The sequence below is a fragment of the Falco cherrug genome, chromosome 13 (genome assembly GCF_023634085.1).
Source record: "Falco cherrug isolate bFalChe1 chromosome 13, bFalChe1.pri, whole genome shotgun sequence".
Classification (NCBI taxonomy): domain Eukaryota; kingdom Metazoa; phylum Chordata; class Aves; order Falconiformes; family Falconidae; genus Falco; species Falco cherrug.
The window spans coordinates 11,267,335-11,289,977 of NC_073709.1; the positions used below are offsets into that span (position 1 = coordinate 11,267,335).

A 22,643-nucleotide genomic window follows, 5' to 3' on the forward strand; every position below is an offset into this window, starting at 1 on the left:
TTTTAATTAGAAACTTTATTTTGAAATACATTACACAGTTTACATGTGAAGTGCTTTCGCTGTAAGGTATTTCATAACATTGTGCTGAGCAAAATGGCTGACCAATTTCCTTGAAGCTCTTCCAGTTAAGTTTTGTTTTTATTAAAACTATCTTACAAATGTAAGATGCAACTCAGGCATTTGTATTCAGAAGGTAATTACTAGCTTTACCTTAGGGAGAAAGTATATACTTGACTTTTCCAATTAACTACGTGTTTCAATAATGATGTAAAACGCTTGGCATAAGACTGAAAGAAACCTGAGTCCTAATTAAACCTGTATTCACCAAAGATTAAAAAAACCAAACTAATTTTCACGATCAAACTACTTTTGTAATAAGGCACAGTCAGACAAGCATTTATAAAGACTGGCTACCAATTCCGATTTACCTGCACAGCCTGCCTGCTGGTCTGTCAAAAGTAACGTGGAAGTTGTTTTCCCTGTCTGCTGCTGGGACTTTTCAAGAACAAGGCAGAGCAATAAGGCAACTAAAAGAACAGACATGCAAAGGAGTTTGGCATTTGGGATGGATTCGGAACCTCTGCAAAGTAGTTCATTTTGTAAATGGAGCATTCACCTGCTATCGTTAAAGCGGTGGCCAACTGCGAGAAGGAAAACAGAAGTGGTGCAAGCACTGCCTGCTTGCAAAAGGGCATTTTAATAGGAATAAACAAGATCCCTGGTATGCTTCCAGGTGAAGACTTCGCACACAGCAGTCCCCACAACTTTCAAAGATAATCTAAATTGAATTCAGAAATTCCCCTCTGCCACTCTCAAAAGCTGAATGTACCAGGAGGTTGCTTGACAGCAGGTGAAATACCAGGGAATGAAATCTCCATTTAGATAATGAGCCAGTACTGCCATCCTACTTTGCATTTCTTATTAGAACAAAAGGAAGTCTCCAGGAATGATAACTCAAATAATTACACCATTATTTTGGCTAAAGAAGATTCAAAAACTCTTAAGATGTGATGATGTTTAAAGAACATGAAACAATTTTACCCACAGTCAAGAATAAAAAATAAAAACAAAAAATGCCTTACCTTCCCCTCCCAATTAAACCTTTGAGGAATAATTGCTTGCGCTTAGCACTGTATGGCTTCTGTGGCCTATGAATGCTTGATAGATACTCTCAGAATTATAATTTTCAAGCTACGGCTTGTTTTCAATTTTAACTCATTTCAAACAAAAATACTGCATCTATTTCACTTCAATAATACAATTGAGCATAAAAATCATTAAAAGTGTATTTCTGATACAAATTTGTACCACATACTAAAAGATACTACTATATAGAGAATTGTAAAATAAAAAGAATTAGAATATACAAAAGGTTTTTAAAATTCTTTTGCACAGCTGAACTCATAGTGCAGGTTTAAGATTAAAAAAAAAATCTGTAAATTAAGTACTCATAACAGATGTTGAGTATAAAATACATTCTGAAGTATTTTACAGAATGGCTGAATTCTTAAGCATAAGAACTGAGGATAAAAGGATGTTAATGACAAGCAGCCACATACAGAACACAAAGCAATAAGTTTAAATCAGACTATTTTGGTTTGTGTAGCCCTTTATTAGCAACTAAAATAGAAGATATCTGTTGTACATCACGGGTAGTAACTGACTATACTGGAGTTTTATTATATTCTAATACAGGATCATTTATAAATGCGTTGTTTTCCTTTTTTTTTTCTTTTATTAAAAAGCTTCCACCCCTTTTTCCGTTTACAACTTGCAAAACTATTCTGAAAGCTGAGTACATGTGCACAGGTCTGCAAAGAGTGCAAATTTAGGATATGGTAAATGCTTTACATGTTGTATTTGTAAGGACTGTCTGCCACCATGCCTTCATAGCCATTATCTTTTTTTTTTTTAAAAAAAAAAATAATCACAAAATGTTTTGATACCAGCCTTCCTTCCATTGTCCTAAACAAGAAAGCATTTTTTTTTTTAAATGAGTTGAAACTAAGGAAGGACTACACCTACTAGAAAAGAAGAGAGTTCTATTAGTTTGAGGTTTCAGTATACCCAAAGACCAGGGACTGTATCTTTGTAAGGGCTAGGCTGGGACCCCGTATACAGCGTGTGTGCAGGTGCCATCCCTGAGCGTTCAGCGGTTCAGTGGACCATAAGTGCTCCAGCTGCGTAACTCACTGAGCTGTCTTGCCAGTTTCGACACTGGCTTGACTGAGCATAATTCAAAAATGAAAAGCTCATATTCATTCCATTCTTCTGGAGCTCATTGATAGCCTGAAGAGAGAGAAGGGAGAAAAAAAAAAAAAAAAAAAAAAAGCTGTTTAAAAAAGGTATCAATGAAATTATGACATTTTCTACATCTCACTCCTCTGCCCTCTCCCCGGGTGTCCTTGCACCATGTCTCACAATAATATAAGCACCTCCGAGTGATGTGTGGACCTAACCCATTTCTGTGCCGTTTCATTCACTGACGCTCCCCCCACTGCACTATGTACATTCATGCAGTTCTACAAAGCAATACTCAGTAACCTTTCGAAACAGATCCTTTACAAACAATGCTTTCGGTTCCAGAGGGGATTCATGCAGACACACAGATGTAAAAGGAAAAAAGCCAACCCTATTAACACTTTTTAGTTTGTATTTCTTCCATTAACGAAAAAGAACGTACCACGATTATTTAAAGTGTGACAACTGGCAAAAGTGACTAAGCAGAATTCAGCTCGGATTCACAAGAATAATCGTTATCTGGGGTTAAGAGTTGGATATTTTTGCAGATTTGTCACATGAATTTTGCTGCATGCATCCCCCATATTGACACTGCTCATACAAACCTTTATAGACTCCACTTTCAAAGGTTCCCCTATCTGTTCTCCATACAGACTACGTTTCCAGTGACTGAAGTTTTCCCTTTTAAAAAGGTTAGCACGCTTCCTGCTTCAGATTTGAATTACAGTGAAAATGCAATGAGATTCGCTCAAGCAGTATGACAGATCTGCAGCACTCCAGTAGTGCTGTAAAGCAGCTGCGACCCAATTTAAACAACTAAGTTAAGCCAGGTTTATGTCTGCACTGCATCGCCAAAGCAGAATACAGTAACTAGAAAGTACCCGTTAATCTGAGCGCTAATTGCCATTAATTTATGAGTTAACGGTGCACTGCACTAATACTTACAGAGGCAATCTCTCATCATATTTGCAAAACTCAAAAGCGCTGCCAGACATCACATGGCACTCAATAGCTAGCTAACAGCAATACAGAAAAAATACAGGCGTGTTTGTAAGTACTGACTCAAAAGACTAAGTACACACTTCTTCAGGGAGATGGGTTTATTTCTTTGTTTATTTAGGGCCAAGAGAAAGTGAGTGATTCTATTTCACTGACATTCAAAAGGAACATGGTACCTCATCTCCCTTGGGGAACTGAAAATGCTCAGCCCCTGTAAGAGCTTACATTTGTCTATATGCAGGACATGGAAATTGGAGACCAAACTGAGAACACTTGGAAAAATAAATTAATTCAAGACTTGCCATTTCAGAACTAAGGAATACTCCAGCAATACAGCGTTTAAAACAAATCTCAGCATTTTGCTAAAATTTTCCACGAATCCGAAGTTACTTACATTTAATAATACGCCAATAGGATGTCTTCCACATATTGTATTATGGTATTTCTTCAAGTAATTGCTAAAAGATACAGGATCTAGCTGCTCTATAATGCTCATACCCTGAAAAAGAATCGATAGCAATGATTACTTCTCACATTCATAAGCAGGTACTTATACATCACCTATTTATGACAACACAATACTGCAGGAGTAAAAAACCTCTACTTTGTATCAAGGGTATCAAGGGAATCTCGGCACGTGAGCTCTAGCTTGTAGTCACCTTGCTGCCGTCCCTTGCCAAACTAAAAGTGCAGGAGCTCTTCCAAAGCTGTCAGTGATCCACAGATCTGTGAAGCTGTCTTTGCAGATACCGGAGAAGCTCATCTTAAAGAAGCTCCTCCCGTAGACTAGCTGATCCCCACCTCCAAGGGTGCCCTACTTCCACAGAATTTTGTACAGCAATAACCAGACAAATTTACTACAAGGGCAAAGCAGGACGAAATCTTGCCTCCATCTCCTCTCCCTGATAACAGAACTCAGGGCTGAGTATTTGCCTGCATGTCCAGAACGGCTTGACAAATCATCGATATACACATGCAATTCAAGCACGCAGCCAGTGTAACGTATCCCTGACACATCAGGCATGCAAGGCAGTTGACCTGGGCACAGACTAGTGTCCTGGTTAAACCACAACAACGGGCCATCTGCTCGGAGCATAAACAGAACATCCCTAAAGCACTAGAAAGTCGGTGCACGACAGGAACGACGTACAGAGCCAGGAGGTGACGCTTCCACTTCACACGAGGCAGTCACATATATACATCCTTTCTCCATCTACAGCGAGACCCATGATCCCATGGAGTCACACTATGAAAACCACCACATGTACGGAAAACAAAACCTTCCACGTATACAAACATTTGCGTTCTTAAAAGCAAAAAGAACCCTACAACTCCAGATACAGCCTACTCTTACCCCACCCCACGGAGCAGATCTAATACAATCAGAGTACTTTAAAGCAAGTCTAAATCAATTACTGTCTGGGGTTTATCATGGGTTTTGCCATTTTGCCTGTATTGGACTCCATCCTCCTCCTGTAGGTTTCCTTCCTCTGAAAATGATTAATACCCTTCACCAGGTAAACGAGCTCCAGACAGTAATTCAGCAAGACACATAGCTGTGCTTCTTATATGTAGCTGATGAAACAAAAGGCTTTCCTTAAAGACTGGAAATAACCATAGACTTCGCATGGCAACAATGGGAGGCTGATAGCAGAAAGGGAGAGAGTTTCTCCTGAGGTTTCTGCAATTGTCCCAGCCCTTCCCATGCTTTTGGGAAAGGGTGGGTGATAAAGGAGAAATCACGATGCAGGAAGCAGCCAGTCTGTCTGTAGTCTCCACCTCAAGAATGAAACCTCTTAAGTACTCTGCCAGGGTGTTGGCTGATCTGGGAGATACGCTAATTATTCAGCCTGGATCACAGCTTACAACGAGGAGCTGTTCCCAGGAGAGACAGGGAGGATTATAAAATGACAACCATAACCACCACCTCTGTGTACTTTTAAATAAAAACAGACATAAAATGAATTCAGAAAGAGATAAATTTTATGGAAAAATAAAACCAAACTATGCTGACCAATTGCTGGCAAGAGCTTAGTTTTTCCAGGGTCACTGAGACGATGGTTGGACCCCTGGCTGGTAATTACAGCTGTTATTCACTCCAGATCTACAGAACCTAAATGAGTGCCAAAAAATAAAGGTAGCTATTCTCTAACTAGCAGTGATTGCACAGATACCATTGCATTTCTAAAGTTTAAGCGGCACATCTTTGAACCATCCATTTACTTGTACATTGTACATGTTAATACACAGCTAAAGAGAGCAGAACCAAACTTAACTATATACTCAAGTGAAACTAAACATGCATAAGGAACTTACTCAGATACTGAACAGCTTGTGAGAATGTATTTTATCCATTTGTAAACCCTTTCATGACTTTAAAAAATGAAAATGGCTGCTCAGTTGAAAGACCCGTAGCTATAAGTCACTGGAACATACTGGGCAGAGGCATTTGAGCATTTGTCTCAGATGAATGGACGTGGATTTATCAGAATGCCTAGTAAGCTTATTTCAATGCACAGTTCAGCACTGCAAAATATTTAGAGCTATGCAGTTCATCCCAGCAAATGCTAACAGAGCTCCATACATCACAGATTGGAGAAAATCCATAGGAAATGGGTATTAACACATATCCTATAAGCATTCAGCTGTACTGAACTTTTCAATCTTTGGGATTTAAAAATCGTTGTGGCAGAGGAGCAAAGACTACCAAGCTTGTTTCTCAGTCTAAAATGGCATTGAGGAACAAAGGAAACATTTTTGTCAGGTTGTGTTTTATTTTTCTAAAAAGCAGAAGTGTTAGGCTAATAATTTTCAGTATTCAAAATAACTCAGCCAGGCATGGTTTAGAACAGGGTTAAAATACACGACAAAACCCACATGATAAAAATGCAAACATCACACAGTTCTGCAGTTTATCACATGGTTATTATGGCACCACACAGAAATTGCATATCTCAGTTAACCAGACACTGTAAATGGCATCTACGATATCCTAGCACAGTGCACTCAATATGATTAAAAGCAGTTACATTCTTAAATATCATATCCTATAGGATCAAGTATCTACAAGCTTACAAAAAAACCCCAACCAAAACAAAAACCAAACACCCAAACCACAATCCACAGGCTTATTTTATACTATACTCCAATAATCCTTCGGCTGGTCAAGTTTAAGTTTGCAATCAGTTACTTCAGCTGCTTCTTCACGCTTAAAAAAAAAATAACTAGTAGCATACTTAAGGGAAGATGAAACAAACTTGGTCTTAGCACTAGCCAGTTCAACCATCTTGCATGTGTGAGTCACTCAGACTAGAAGATTAAAAAAAAACAACAGGAAAATTACTGGTTGGGCACAGCAGAGCAGAGAGCTGGGCACCCAGGCAGAGTGTCAGTCTTGCATTACACCCAAGCTAAGAAGCCTTCCCAGGCTGCAGCACTGTGGAAGGTGCTGGCACACTGCAGTGGCACCGCAGAAGCCACCAGAACCCAGCAGCTCAGAAGCCACCCGTGCTGTGCACAGCTCCGGCACAACGGCCGCAGGCTGCTCCTGCACCGCTCTGCTCAGCACCTGCGTTAGCCTCCCCTGTCAGCCTTCAGGGTAACAGAATCCGCTTGTGGACTCCAGTGAGGCCTAAGTTTTCATAAATAGATATAAAATGAGCAATCTGGCAGTGAAGATTGAAGCGAGCAGTCTGCATTTTCTGGCTAGCCATAATCAAAAAATAATTGCTCCTCAACAACGTCTTAAAGCATACTCCCCCACTTCTATTTACAAAGATAATAGGCATCGGGTCATGATATACAAACAAATTATTGCATGTCAGTTGCTTAATTACAACTCTTCATTTGAGGGTTCTTCCCCAAGGTACCCCCGTGAAGCATGGGGCTGTTTACTCCTTTCTCCATCACCTCAGAAGGTGCGCTGTGGTACCCCCAAGGTAACAGCGGTCACACCATGGGTTGCCATGGAGAAGCCCATGTCTGCCCAGAAAGACTTACTACTCTGTATTATTTTTTTTAATGCTGGAGTCTAGGGGCTCTAACTTAAAATCACAGCAAATAAAATTTCTTACAGTGGTTACCAAGTTCGTAAAATTTCAATGCCCAAAGCCTTCAGCGTGGTTTAGGCACCAGCCAGGAAAGTCATCACGCACTTGTACTTAAGGTCCATTCTAAATAAGGAAGAGATTATTGTCCTCCCACAAGGGCATTTCTAAGGAAAAGTAATTTCATCTTAACCCAGAATACCTTCCTGCTTACCAAGTAGTCAGCCGACTGCTTTCCTAGATAGGTCCAATAAAATTATTAGCCAGTAATAGCAGAGGTTAAAATCTCTGATGGTTTTAGTATGGTTTTGTCTCTATCTTAATGCTGTTTTCTCTGTGGAGAGGCCTAGTGGTTACAATACAAGTTCCTTAAGCATGCCAAATGAAAAAAATTCAATGCTTATCTAAGGAAACATGAAGTAACTGAATGGGGCATACAAAATTGAACAAACTCCTTCCAAAAGCTGGAGAAACATGACAGGGAGATCTTCGTGGCATTGTAGATAGCATCCCAAGTGTACCCACAATACTGCTAAAAAGAAATTTCTGAAATTCACCGAAAGCAAAGCCTCCTCTGTACAGAGTTTGAACACAGAGTCATGTGTTCACATATAGAACCATTATAAACAGACAAAAAATAACTGCAGTATACCACTATGCGGCATGTTTAGTTTTCCAGTTAAGACTGAAAACCAGTATTTTCACAGTCATTGCACAGCAGACGTTTTCAATGCTACAGCAAATGTCATATCCTTTTGGCTGAATAACTATCAAAAGAAAGACTTGGTGCAGCAATGTATTCAGCTAAAAGTAATTAAATGCCAAATTCCAGTCTTTCTACAAGCTTTCACCACAGAAATTAACAGGGGGAAACTAATGTTTGCTAGTGCACCTTAATCTGCTCTCCTGCAAAAACACTCTGACCTGCAGAAACACTTGTCTTTATAGAGAAACCTCTCAACTGACAACAAGAATTAATAAAAATGGGATAAATAGAATGAAGGCAAATTATTTACTGTTTCCATTCCAGCGATGAATAGTGGAAAAACAAAGAGGTTAATATGGATACGCAAAGCAAACAACTCCAGATATCCCTCCAGCAGATAGGATTTATTCCTTCAAGACAAGGAAAAAAATTAACATGCCCTGAACAACAGTTCTCTCTTCTAACAGGTTTTACAGAAGTTACATAAATGATCCAAACAGTTTTAAAACAAATCTTAAGGTTACGTATTTCCAGAACAGTTACTTCTATTCTGTGCCTTAAGTATAGTCTCGAACGTTAATGCAGGGTTTTTCTCATTTAAAAATAAACCCTTGGCTCCTGTGACTGCAAAGAAAATGCAACATAATTGGCATCACGATCTTTACGTATTTAGCTCTCCTTTCAGCCGTCTGCCAAACCCAGAATGAGGTATGGTCTACTGCCTTTCCCCATCACCTGCTACAGAGCAAGGGGTGGGGGGAAGCCTATTCCCAAGGAAACTATGACTTTCGCCTTCCGGGCCAGCACAGTTCCCTACAGCCTTTCCTCCTCAAAAAGATTGTTGCTGAAACCATTAGCATAATCACAATGGTCTTTTGATATGCAGGTATCACAGCTATCAAGCCTGAACTACCCCAGTACTCAACTCATAACTCTTGCAGCTCCTCAAAAACACAAGAGGGTATGTGGACAGGAATTACATTACACTAGGGCATTTCAGGTAGGTGAACATGCATTTACTCTCATAAATTACGCTTACTAGATTATACCCGCAATATATGGTGCGCAGTCAGTAAAATGGAAGATACTAGCTAAAAACAACAGCTACGTTCTTATCGTGGTAAACAAAGGAAAGTATACATTCAATAAAATAGCTAATCTATAATATTTTGTTAGAGAGATTGCTAAGTGTTCAAAGAAATGTAATGTACAGGAGAAATTTGTTAGTTAGTTCCACCAAATCTGAAAACTTACCATTTTATCTAGGTGCTCAATGGATCTATAAATTTCTCCTTGGGATTCATCATAGTAACTGTAACGGAACCTCTGACCTTGAAACAAAAATCATGTATAAAATAAAAAAGGGAAAAATCGTAGCTAAAACACTCCCTAGTACTTACTACATTATTGAAATTATAATATTTTAAAGTCGTAATCTTCATTTATTTTATACTTTTTAGCTCCACTGAGGAAATTCTAGGGCAATCATCAAAGTAGCAGCCCAGAAGCGATGCAAAAAATACATGATAGGCAGCTATATTCCTAAAGAAAATCCTACTATGTAGAACTGACGCTGCAGTATTGCTTATTAATTGCCTGTTATTGCCTTGGAATCCAATTCTAAAAGTTAAAAAAGTAAAGCAACATTTCGTTTCGCTATCCCTCTTGACAAAGTCAACCCTGGAGTCAGGCTACTTCTGCTTGCACAACAATACCCACAGTAAATGACGGTTAAAAGAAAAAGTTCATGGTAATTCAGTGAACAGTTCTAGATGGTTCGTTAGCCACAACAGAACCCAGGTCATTCTTACATACCTCCACCTATTCCACAATTCAAAGACAAGTAAAATATGCACTTAATTACGTAAGTTGACCAAAGATGACAATGAAAAAAGGGAAGAAGGTCTGTTGTGTAACATAAAACGTATCTTTCTGAAGCAGTCCCTTTTCCAGCTATTATCACACTTAGAAGAAAAATACAGTGTTAAAGCAGGACAGAAGTCAAGGCTTCTGGAGTCTTTATAGCTCTGCCACCAAGATGAACTGGGATAGCTCTGGTGAATTGGCATAAATATTCCATCTGCTATCTTACCCAGCAGCAAAACGTACAAAACTTATTTCCATCAGAGGGATATTGCCATGTCCAGTGAATTTTTAGCTAATTAGTTTTGCAAATTGCTTTGAGGTGCTTAAAAGAAGAGTAAAAAGAGCAAGAAACTTCAGACACTTACTTCACTGCAACAGTAAAGAGATGCATATAAACCCAAACACCTGTACCATTTATTTCCTCCACTACACTGAAAACACATTACCACATTAGTATTTTTCATCTATTGTTCCAGATTTTTTAAAAAAATCCTTTTTTAGCTTTACAAAGGCATTTAAGTTTCAAAGATACATTTACAGGAAGTTAAAACGTTCAATGCTTAATAAAATGCAGTATTTGAAAATCGCTACAAAATATTCATCATACTGTTATAATGAAGAGATGTGAAACTTACCCCAATGGCAAAAGTCAGAAGAAACCACAAAGAGGTTACTAGGGTCAGCCAGGTATTTACTGAAGAGTTTTCCAAATTCCTGCTCTTTTGACTCACTCAGTGCTCCGACCAACACAGGAATAATAGTAAACTCATCCTTATGGCTTATAAGCAAAAGAAAAGAGGTTGTAATTCAAGTAACAACTGAAGTTTTTTCAGGGCTTGCTAACTGAAATTGCAGAATGTTTTACAAGGGCACTACTGAATTGAAGATTTAGTTAATTTGGTAAGGTCATACTAGGAAGTTGTTTTAGAACCTGAAACTACTTGAATTTCAGAAAACAAAATCCCCCCAAACAGTATTTATCTTTGCTGCAAAGTGAAAACACCAGGCAAACAAAAAAAACAAACAGAAAGGACACAATGAAACCAGCAATAAAGTACAAATTCTCTTCTCTCTGTATAGATGGCTGCACAAATGTTGGCTAGTTTTCCAACATCTATGAAAATGCTCGAGATAGCACCCAGATGTATACTGATACTCCAGGAAAAATTACAAGTACTATGGAAGAAAAGTTACAAAAAAGACACAGGAGGGAGAAAAATACCCTACCACAAATTGACAAAAATTACCACCTTCAAAGAAAAAATTATTCAACGTACTCATCTGAAATAGCAGCTGTAAACAGAAGCCTGATTTCAAAATCAGTGTTAAGACTCCAAACATGCTTCAAATCCCACAGAAAACACCTATTAGTATTTGAACTTTTCAGAAATGCCTTGCAAAAAAAATAATAATCAGCTATTGAAAAGAATTCACGAAAGCATGTCTAATATTATCTCTATTCAGTCAATATAAACATATAAACTTGTTTGTAAGAGGTGTTCCGATTTCATCATTCCAGCGTTTGCTCTGCTCGCAGTTTCTGTTACAGCAACTAATCCTGGTCTCTGATTCTCCCTTCCCCAAGATTTTTATTGGGGGGTGGGGGAGCATGAGTATTATATACCATAGGGTGTTATATACCATAAAGGGTATTATTCCTTCCTACTGCACTTCACATGTAGTTCAAACACTTAATGCACATAATGCTCATTCTTGTAGAGGTAATTAGCCATAGTACCTTTCCATGGCTTTAGCAGTATAAGGCAAATGCATTTCAATACTGTGTTCATCTTCATCTGTCTGTAGGGACATACGCTCAAACATTCCAGTCTTCCACAATTCTCCATAAACTGAAATGAATTAAAGATTAATTTTTACTACTATTTTTTTTAAACACTGTAAAGCAAGCTACAGTCCATCTTTATCAGAACAAACCCACTACAACAAATTACTTCCCTCCAAGGGCTGTCACCATAAACCACTTGTTTTTAAATAAATTCAGGATGAAAATTAAGTTCAAGCCATTAAGCCACAAACACAATTGATTCAGTTGTTAAAATAAGTGTGTTAAAACAGTGACCTTTTTAGTATACTGAGAAAGATTTTCAGTTATGATACAAAATGTAAGTAACCCAAATAAAACATATTTGAAAATATGCATGCATTTACCCAGTCACTGAATTCTTATCTTCACAAACTACACTGTCACAGGTTTAAAAAAATTTTCTGGATGCATTACTATTAAGTACAATTTATTATTAACCGAATCATGAAATCTACAGACAGTGAAAACTGGTTAAGTAATCCAGATATATAAGTTATTTTTCTACTCTCAAGTGCGCTTGGTGGTGTGCAGTCATCTCTACATTTTGAAAACTCTCCACTGGAGGAAGAATTTGATGTAGGGCTGTGCCTCTTCCTCCACTCCATAAAGGAGAGTTCTACTGCAACTGAAACAGTTGTTACCTACAGGGATTTCTGCAGGCACTGGGTAGAAAGCCTGAACTAACTTGCTTAATCACAGTCATAACGATGCAGCAATACATTTGTGCTAATTAGCCCCTCTGAAAAAGATATCGTATTATTTAAGTATACCTCACAATACATGAAAGTCAAAACTTCAAATTTACCTTCATCACACGTTCAAGCTTAGTCTGAAAGACTGGTATTTCATGGACTAACAATTTTTAAGTTCTAGGTACAAAAAGTCATGATGCACAACAACGCATCCAAATAAAAGCAGCTCGTTGTTCCTCTATTATTCCTCTAACAGAAATAAACTCAAACGAACTGAAGCACTTTATTTTTTTGCAGACAGACTACTTCACAGAACAATGCAGCAGGTGCATAGTGGGCTATTATTCAAATGTAACAGCTTTTACTTTTAAGACCCCTTTTAAAGATCGCTTGTCAAGAGGCACACACTCATAATGGAAAAGATAAGCAAAGACTGAGAATTCTTTACTCGAAGGAGCAAGAGAGACATTAAGATTATAATACAGCAACGCCTGCAACCACCAGGATCTTTCAGAAATTAGCTTTCATTGCAGTAAAAACAGATTTATACTTGTATGCCTCTTAAAAGCAACGAAGCGCCCAACAAGAGATTCCTCAGCGCTGCAGTACCACAGTTAATATTCAAGCCTCGGCAATCTTCAAGATGTAAGCTTTATCAATCACTTACTCTTTTGGTCAATTCGGAGATCATACAGAGGTGTTCTATAAATGTCCACACTGGAAAGTGCACATCGGGAAAGGGGCACGTGATGGGAAGGCCCAAGAATGAAAATTTTTCGGCTACAACAATTAACACAAAAGCCCACAATTTAGACAGCTGCAATTGTACAGAGACTTGGTTCAGAGTAACAACTTTAATAAGAACGTACAAAGTGATGCTTTCTGGTGGTTACCAATAGAGTTTAACTCCTCGGGGTGTAAGACCACAGATCAACTCATGGCCTAGCCTTGCTCAGTATCGCAGAAATGATCATGAGATCAGCTCAATAAAGCTTCCCCTAGCCTTAAAGCTCGTAAACAGGTTATATATCAGATGGCACTCATCAGCTAGAAATCCGTCTGACTGGACTCATCTGGAGGCTGACCGATGTGTTATAGCCCCTTAGAACAGATTTTTGGACTTTCTCCTTGGACTAACACAGCCCTCCACAACTACACATATGTGCCCTCAAGCAAGGATCATGGGTTTGTCATCTGTTCAGAGCTTTTTACTTACGTGATTAGCCTTACTCCAGATTTCACCACATCCAAATCTAAGTCATTCTCAAATGTCAGTTTTATCCAGCTGTTGCATCAACAACAGGGACTTGGACCTGCACATTTGCAGCTTTAGCTGACACTGCAAGCTTTCACACATCATCGTGATGTTATTCCATCAAGTCCTCAGTTCCTGCCTCTTGATTAGATCATGATTAAGGTCTCCTGCCACAGGATGTAAATTAAAAAAACCTAAACCCTATAGGAAATGAATCTTTTCAGATTCAGGATCACATCAGCCTGTTTCTGGCACTGACAAAAGAGGTGGGAGACACGTAAAGATTTTTTTTCCTTCCCTTGTATGTGGAGTGCTATAGCAAGCTATACTAAAACTTTTTACCAAGTTCATAGAAACAAAATATCCAAACGTGCAATAGTTCAGCTGAAAGACTAAACATCCCATGCGGTAAAACAGCAAATGATCCAGAAAGTTCTATCAATAACTTCACAACACTGAACCTGGGGAACACAACTTTTCCTAGAAATTTCAGAGAACCTAGTTATCTGTCCCACCATAAGCCGTCTTCACTTTGTTTACAATAGTTTAGAAAGAATCAAAACCATTGTCTTTGGAGAGCATTACAACACGCTATCTCATAAGCAACTGACAGACATAGCCAGTTTTTCTATTAACATTGCAAAATACATACTTAGAGTAAATACTGGAGATGTTTTAAATTTTTGTCATTTAAAAAAGTGTTGCAGTCAGCAGAACACATAAGAATTACATTCCTTTAACCTAGAATAACTGGATTCGTATTTTCAGAGGCAAGCACAGACTTCAGTAGCATGTTGGGGGTTTTTTTTCAATTTTTAATTTTTTTTTTAACTGTTGAGCTGTTAAAAACACAAGTCTACTTAAAATTATTATGACAAGTAACTTTCACTGACTTCAAATATTATATACACACACTGGTCACTTTCTCCACAGCAGAAGAGAATCCTGGTAGTATTCAGCCCATAATCCTGCACTGAAAAACCAATGCAGAATCATGATCAAATATTTTAATACACTTAAAAACCCAAACAAAACAAAAAACCAAAGACACCCTGCCACCAGTTAAAAAACCAAACAACCCAGCTTGGGCCTTTATAAAAGCATTGGAACATCAAGCAATAAAGTACATTAAATGTTATTTCCTGCAAAAAGAACACCTTTAACCCCTCCCTTCTAAAACATTAGTTACCAACAATTCTCAGTATTTTGTGAAAACTACTGCTTTACATTCTCAAGTTCAACAATACTACATTATTTTTTTCTTTTTGTAACATACAATTTGAACATTTATAGTGTTAAAACAGAAGGTATGCATAGAAGACTAAAGAAAGTACAAAATTAAAATTTGAGTACTTCAAGGTACTCAATGTACCTTGTACATTGTACAATGTAAAAAGAACATTCAACTCCTCAGAGAGCTCTAATGGCATTGACTTATGCTTTGTAAAGAAAAACTTCAATACTTACGTAATATTAGGATCCACTTGTTTGTAAGCATGGGCTGCACAAGATCCACAATAGGTATATCCTGCATGGCTACAAATCAGAGTGTACAAAACGTTAACATGTTAAAATATTGCTTAGCATCATTGATGTTCTTAATAAATGTTAAGATACCAACTATTACTTATCCCCAATGAGCTAGAAATATTAAAAGCGGTCCAAAAATCAACTCCTGAAAGAGCTGGAGAGCACTGTTGCAGTACTGCGTGTACAAGAGACTATTTGTTAAAAGAACTATCACTGACCATTTACTTCAAAGTTAGTAAGCCAGCCCCCAGATCAAAGCACCTTTCCTTATTTATAAAAGGTAACCAGTAGGCAGGCTAACACAACTGCGCAGTATCAAGAGTGCAGCCAGAGGACAAGGGAGTAGCAAGCTGCTGCAGAAAGCTCTGCTAACCATGCTCTGTAACTGAGCAGGGTGACGGTAGAGGGGTCTGGCAGAGACACAACTACATTACAGCAGATATACAGAGAATAAAAACGCTCTGTCATTGAAGAATACCACCTCAGCAAAATAATTAATGGGCACAAGGAGAGAAGCGGAACGCAGCACGGTAGCTGCTCTCACTAAGAACACAAAACATGCTTTATCACTTCCCACCACTCTGGCCTGGAGCCCTTCTCGACCCGTGTTCCTGCGTGCACTCCAAAAACATTCATAACTATCCCGACTACTTGTTTCAAGTATTACATCCAAACCTAAAAAGCCATTCCCTTCAAGGCTGTTAAAAACAGGTGAAGATTCAGTTTACACTGCTAAAAGCATTACTTCCAGAGAACATTCACTCTCCAGAGTCCCAGCCAGCTGGTGGAGGGCAGCTCACGCTCACTCGGCACCACGTCCACAGCAGAAGACCATGGCCACACGGCACAGTGCTTGGGCCTCCAGGGCTCACCTGGAGCGCCTGCGACCCTAAGTCAATAGTTACCTTTTATTTTGAGTGAAGTATGTGCAACACCCCCAACTACATCTTTCCAGGTGATCTTTCTATGCAAAGATACCGCAAACAATACGTGCTGCAAGTCCAGGGACACAGAGTGTGTTTGAAGATACAAGTCCCCCATTAACAGCACTGGAGGATTTTATATTTATTTATACGTATGTATGCTCGCCTACACGTATGTTCATCCACAGAGCGACACCTGGAACAAGTTATCCTCAAAATTACCCTGGGGTTTTACTTCATTACCGTTTACCTCACTCATTTTAAAAAGCTCAGAAAGGTACTAACATACACGCTAAGGGAATAAACAGGAGACGGAGACCTAGTGAGCTGGCAAGGTGCGTTTTATTGACAATGTCAAATGAGCCTTCTAAAAGATGCCCTCTGCTGCAGGCTTCCTCAGTCTTCCACAAAAATATTATTAGCCATATCCCACTTTACAGGTGGGAAAACAAAGGCACAGTTAATGAAACAGTTCGGTGAGACCACGGGAAGGTCCCCAGTGATTCTGGAAAGACAACCCAGGTGACCCGACCTGCAGCTGAAAGGCCTCTTTCCTACACTCCTGAGAGAAAGACTAAGGCATATTTAGGACAATCTCTTCTGTACATTCAATACTGTTATGGAATACTTCAAACATTATGTCAATGCTCTGTTAGCACAGGAAAAACATCCTATTTAAGGTGCTTTTTCTAGTGTTTCCTTCCAACTCATAATAAATTGGAATGGCCAACATACTTTTCTTATTATAGGTCTCAACTATCCTCAGGAAACTGAATTCTACATTAATAGTTTAGATTATCCTCATTTCTGCTGTGGACAAAAAAAAAAAACCTTAACAAAACCAAACTAAAATAAAAAAAGTAAACCAATTTGAGTAACTGAACAGTTTCATCACTTTTAAGCATTTCTAAGTTTTGATTGGGGGGGGGGGGATGGTGGAATTTTTTTTGTGTGTTTTGGTTTTTTGTGTAGCTTCTTTTTTTTAAGTTTTTTTGGTGGTTGTTTTTTTGTTGTTTGGTTTGGTTTTCTTAATAGATGTAGCTGTTCTATACTGGAAGTGCATTGAAAAAGCTGTCACCTCAGGCTACCACTCCACTAATACACCTCTTACATGTCTTACTGGATCACAAGTGAATGTTAAGTCTCCAGTCCATCAGCAAAAGGAAATTAATCATATATACCAAAAAGCGCAGAGATTTCTTCCATTTTATGTCATATCCAAAATACTTAGTTAGAAATCACACGACATACCCTTCACCCAAATGCTAGCTTTCAACAGTTTTCCAAATCACTCAAAGAAGCATTTAAACCACCAAGTATTATATATGCTAAAAACAGATTTCAAACTTACGGTGCAATAATGGCTCTAGCAGGTCTTTTTGTGGACTGTACTTGAGAAAGCCAACCTTCTAGTTGTGCATTCAGCTGGGGTCCTGTGAAGAGGCAAGGAAATACTGAAGCCATAAAAGAATCTAAAATACCTCAATAATTAACAAATAAAGTCCAAAAGTCCAACAGTTTTAAAATCATCTTAAACATCAAAGCCTGTGTTTAAACTTCAACTTAAAAAAAAGTAGTAAACCCAACATGCCTGTAATGTTGAAGGTTACAGCGGGAAAGTTTCAGCCTCCTAGTCCAGGAAGTTCATTTATTGTACATGTTTATTGTACATCCAAACACACACTTACAGTTTCTTGCTCTGTGGGCTGATGCACATATCATTTCACCATTAGAAAGGATGGCTGTTGGCCTCAAAAAAGAGGCTAACAGATGACTGATTGCTCTGGTAAACATATTTATAGAATACAGAAGTAAAAAGTTCAGACAACCTATACCCAAACAGCCTGACACAGGAAGATGCTATAATACAAAGACGTTACGTACTGACATGGTAGCTGATGGCTACGGTATTTAGCCCTTTATTATTATTAGGCAAGCATAAGATCAGAACACAAAACACAGTGCCACCTGGAAAAAGTGTAAATACACAGGAAAAATCTAAAATGAGAAGCCAGCATGCTTATACTAATGCCTTAGCAACTTGTGATCAACTTCTTGAAAACATTAACCATCACAACTGGTCAATCCAACATTTAACTTCTTTTTTTAAACTAAATTCTATACTTTGACAAGCGGCAAATATTCTCAATTCAATTAGCTGACAGGTGATAAAAATGCCTTCTACAAATACCACATTAACACCCCACCCCCACCCCCGCATTTTGGTTATTTCCCATCACAAAGAACTTTTGCTGTAAAGCTATTCCTGAAGAAGCAAGGCTGGCTAATACAGTGCAACATTCTCCATACTGAACAGCAGTATGAAGACTTTCAAGTAAAACTCATTCAGCTGCGAGTGTTACAAGTAACATATCATTAGAAGAGAAAAATAGATGCACTTTCTTCAGTTGACACTACACTTTTGACAGAACCCTATGTCAGCAGAGTTTATCTATACAGTGTGGTGCAATATGCCGTTTCTACCATGCACGTTGTAGATTTCCGCACCTTCCCCATGGGAGTATAAAACCCACCAACTGCCAGGAAAAGGCAAAAACTAAGTTAAATACCTGAAACTATGTCACAGCCATGTTCCAAACAGCTCAAACCTCAAGCTGACAGCTGTCCGAAAAGTTGACAAGAACTACAGAGAACTGGAACAAAGATGTCAACTCGTGCAGAATCCAGTCACTCACCAGTGATTAGCCAAAAAGCCTTCTCCACCCGGGGCGGGGGGGCGGGGATGGTGGTGGTGTATGTGTGTGGTGCATGTCAAAGCTACCAATTTTTATACAAAACTTAAAGTTCACGTGTTTCACAAGAAAAAAGATGAATTCTGTGGCTCCAAAGAACCCTGCCTTCTTACATGAAGAAGGTGGGCTATGCAGCGCCGCTTGCCTAAGCCTACACTCACCTCCAGTGCCTTGGTCGCTCCAACAAGGCAAGGCACAGCGACTTCGTGAAATGATGGAATCGTCAAAAAAGCATACACCAATTTTGTTATGCTGCTTCTGTTGCTTGGGCAAATTACAAGCAGCAGAGACATGAAATAGCAATAAGGATAATGACATCTTAGAAAATGGGGGCTGTTGGGGAAGTAAAAATAAATAGATCTCTATTTCCATCCTCCTCATAAGCTACTGGGAAACTAACAAAACAGTACTCTGTAACAGTCTTACCACTTTTATTTTTTATATACTTAACAGTGAAGACACAAATCACTTAAAAAAATTTGACTTCCTAATTCTCCCGAAGAGGGTGGAAGGATAAAGTACTTTCTGAATGAAGCTCTACAGGAGGACAAATTATTGCTTTTTTTTTTTTTTTTTTTCCAAACACCTACCATCCAGAGACTTAAACAAAGCACGACTCTGCCCCACTGGAGCCCTTCTCCTCAAAGGTCTGCAGGCAGCACCATGGCAGAAAGGCCAGAAACTCCCAAGCAAAGCCAGACAGCCTGGGGACACTCTTCCCCACGAAGGCACAGGGCCTGGCCTTCCTCCATCCCGTATTTAGCAAGGGGTTTTCATTAAGAAGGTGGTTAATGCGATTTGTCTTTGGTTAAGTCACATCAGGTTAACTTGCTGAACAGTTTAAAGAGTTCAGAATCCTTCATCATTTCCTATGATTGGTCAAATCTGGCCAAAACTTCTGCTCTTACAGGGCAGTAGCAGAGTAAGATGCCCATGTTTGCTTAGTCTGCTATTAGAGACACACGCGCTGACAAAGCAACAAATATTTTCTTCCTAGAGGCAGGAAAACAACAGATCTGTATGACCCAAGGGATTAAACTTCTGTCAGTGTTTACTTAAGGACCAGGTAACACACCTGCTTTCAGATTTCTTCACTTATGCAACGACAAGGTGCCTTTTTAAATCATTAACTTCAACCTAATGTAAGTTTCCATTTCAACTGATACTTATTTGTACTATTTTATTAAAACATGTAATCAAATCTCTCTCTCCAAAGGATTAACGGAAAGAGAGAATGGAGAGTACAACATATCCACCTGACCTTTTAGCTAAAGGGGGATAAAAAAATTGGAAAAAAAAAGTCCAAACAGCATCCATGTGACCTGACAGTACAGTCTACATGCAGCTTCCTATGCTTACAAATACTTTAAAGAGGCTATTCTAAAACTGTCATTTTCTTGTTACCCAATTTGCGTCAACTTTTTGTTGTGTTCAGTGAAGTTTTCCTTCCAGTTTCTCAAACATGGCAATGCTTAAGGCTAAAGTCAAAATATTTGAATTGGATATACAAAATATAAATAAACCCACATTACCACAGTAGATATGCTCTGCCATATGGAATTGTATTATAGGAGATGAGTAGGTTCTTGACGAAGAGCTCCATAAGCAAGTTTAGTTCATATGTAAATTAAGTTAAATCGGTAAAAAGTCTTTGCAAATAGTCACTGAGATAACTGCAGCAAATATCCATCTCCTCAGCTGACAAACACATGGGCGAGGAATAGCGGTGCCGCCCGTGGATCCTCCTGCGTGGATCCTCCTGCGTGGATCCTCCTTGGCAGCAGTGGGAAGCGGGAGAGGTCCCTGCTGCGAGCCGAGCTGCAGGTGGAAAGCTCAGCTTCAGAAAGCTGGCAGGATGAGGGCCACCGGGTTTTTAAGGGCAACCGGGACAGAAGGACAGAAAGCCTTCCTTCTGGATGCAACAATCAATACGCTTTAGCATTAATACTGTAAGATCAGACCTTTTATTGATTAAAGGCAGATTAGGCAGCAAAATATGAGCTTCACTGAAGCACATAACATTGAGATCTGCATTTCAATTCTATGAAGTAAAGTATAAATATAGGTATGTCACAAAAGAATGCTGACATTTTCTGTGGATATTTCACATCCTGTTTTGTTTTGGAAACCGGCTGAAGTTATGCCAAATTAAAAATAATGGCAGGCACAGGCCAAGTCTCTAACAGACAAATTTATGGATACAGCTAGAGGCAACATTTATTCAAATATCTTGCCTAAAAGGATAAATTATTTTTACAGTTAACATTATCCCCCCTCAAAGCACTACAGCAAGTAAGAAGGAATCCTTCTACATTCTGTCTGCCAGCGTTACCCCATGAATAACACCACAAAGGCATCCAGTACTCACATGCTGAGGTTCATCACCCCAATTTACAGCTGTCAAGGGGCATTGTGGGTTAAGCCAAACCAGCACATTCTTTCCACAGCTGAGCTCACCTCTCACATGAGGCTGAAGTGCTTATATGCCAAGTGTCAACACAACATAAAGGGAACTTGCTCCGGTCCCAGCAGCCACCATTACTAGTGCAAAACCTACCTTTTCATGTGGGTAGGGGAGACGCCGTGCTTGCTCTGCATCCTCAGTCTCAGTGAATGTTTTTTTTACTGGAAGAGCCTAAGCCTCCACCAAAATTCAGAGCAGCACCAGAGAAAACTGCTCAGGTCTCCCCTGGTTCCATGTGTACAGCACTTGCAGCAATGCTGGAGCATGACGACAGGAGCACTGCAGTCCCCAGCTTTCACGCTTCTACCTGACAGCTTTTATTTGTCTAAGACTGTCTCCTACCCTACAGGAGCCAACATATTTTTCCTGAGCCTTATTCCCTCTAATTACCTTTACACACTGATAAAAACACCTACACCTTGAAAACACTTCTAATAAATACTATAGCATATGTACCAAGTAAATAACTCTTTATTCTTGTAAGGCGTCAGAAAAATTCAGGTAAGTAACAGTGAAACTTTGGGGGCTGGCACACAATTAGTTTAATAACTGGAACTAAAGGAACTCCTCTCTCCGCAACTTTGAAGGCGAGTCAAAAACATTTCATTCAATTGTCAAATTCCAATCTGAAACATGACAAAGGACTAACTAGTTTCTCTTCTTAGTTAAAATTGCAGAAAGGATTATTTTAAAGAACACAGACCCCACTTGAAAAAAATTTTTAAAAAACAACTTTCTTTCTCACTGCAACAAAAGCCAAATCCTTGAATAAAGAACAAGCCTATCTATGCAAAGACTAGGATTTGTCAGGAACAGAAGGTGATTTCCAACAACTCACGTTGATGGGCACATTTTCTACTGCTAGCGTATACTCTCTTCCAATACTGAATACTGATGAAACAGTGGCATCAGCCTACAAGCAAGGCAGAAATTTACCTTACACAAACTACATGAAAAATAAAATTAAGATAGAAATGAAGATTATACAAATGCTACATAAACATTATACATGTTGTAAGACAACCATAAAACAGCACGTAATGCTTGAATGGGGGAAAACAATACTGAAGCCACAACAGAAATGTTGAAATCTTCTTTGGTGGCAGTTCTCACTTGCATGTCCCAGTTTTCCAGTATCCAACTAGCTCTTTAATTTCCTTTACTGGAAGTTATTAAGAAATAAATAATCCAACTGTAATGCCACTCATTAAGAATATAAATGACATAGGTGCATGTTGGTTGATAGAATACCTTGGCAGTTAGGTCACTCAGAGATCCAAACAAATGACCGTCTATTTTATAGCTTTGAGAAAAGTGATTTTTGGCTCTAATACATGCTAAAT

General features: G+C 38.9%; 1 protein-coding gene across 1 annotated transcript in view; it reads right to left on the bottom strand.

The window, feature by feature from the left end:
* Window positions 1-1,591: 1,591 nt before the first annotated feature.
* Window positions 1,592-22,643, bottom strand: part of MEMO1 (mediator of cell motility 1) — a 28,220-nt gene continuing 7,168 nt past the window's right edge. The window contains exons 2-9 of the mRNA XM_055725964.1: window positions 17,435-17,516; window positions 15,098-15,166; window positions 13,043-13,155; window positions 11,597-11,708; window positions 10,494-10,636; window positions 9,247-9,323; window positions 3,635-3,739; window positions 1,592-2,289 (exon numbers count right to left, since the gene is read on the bottom strand). Coding sequence (XP_055581939.1) covers window positions 2,158-2,289; window positions 3,635-3,739; window positions 9,247-9,323; window positions 10,494-10,636; window positions 11,597-11,708; window positions 13,043-13,155; window positions 15,098-15,166; window positions 17,435-17,516 — 833 coding nt within the window. The 3' untranslated portion in view covers window positions 1,592-2,157. The remainder of the gene's footprint in view (window positions 2,290-3,634; window positions 3,740-9,246; window positions 9,324-10,493; window positions 10,637-11,596; window positions 11,709-13,042; window positions 13,156-15,097; window positions 15,167-17,434; window positions 17,517-22,643) is intronic.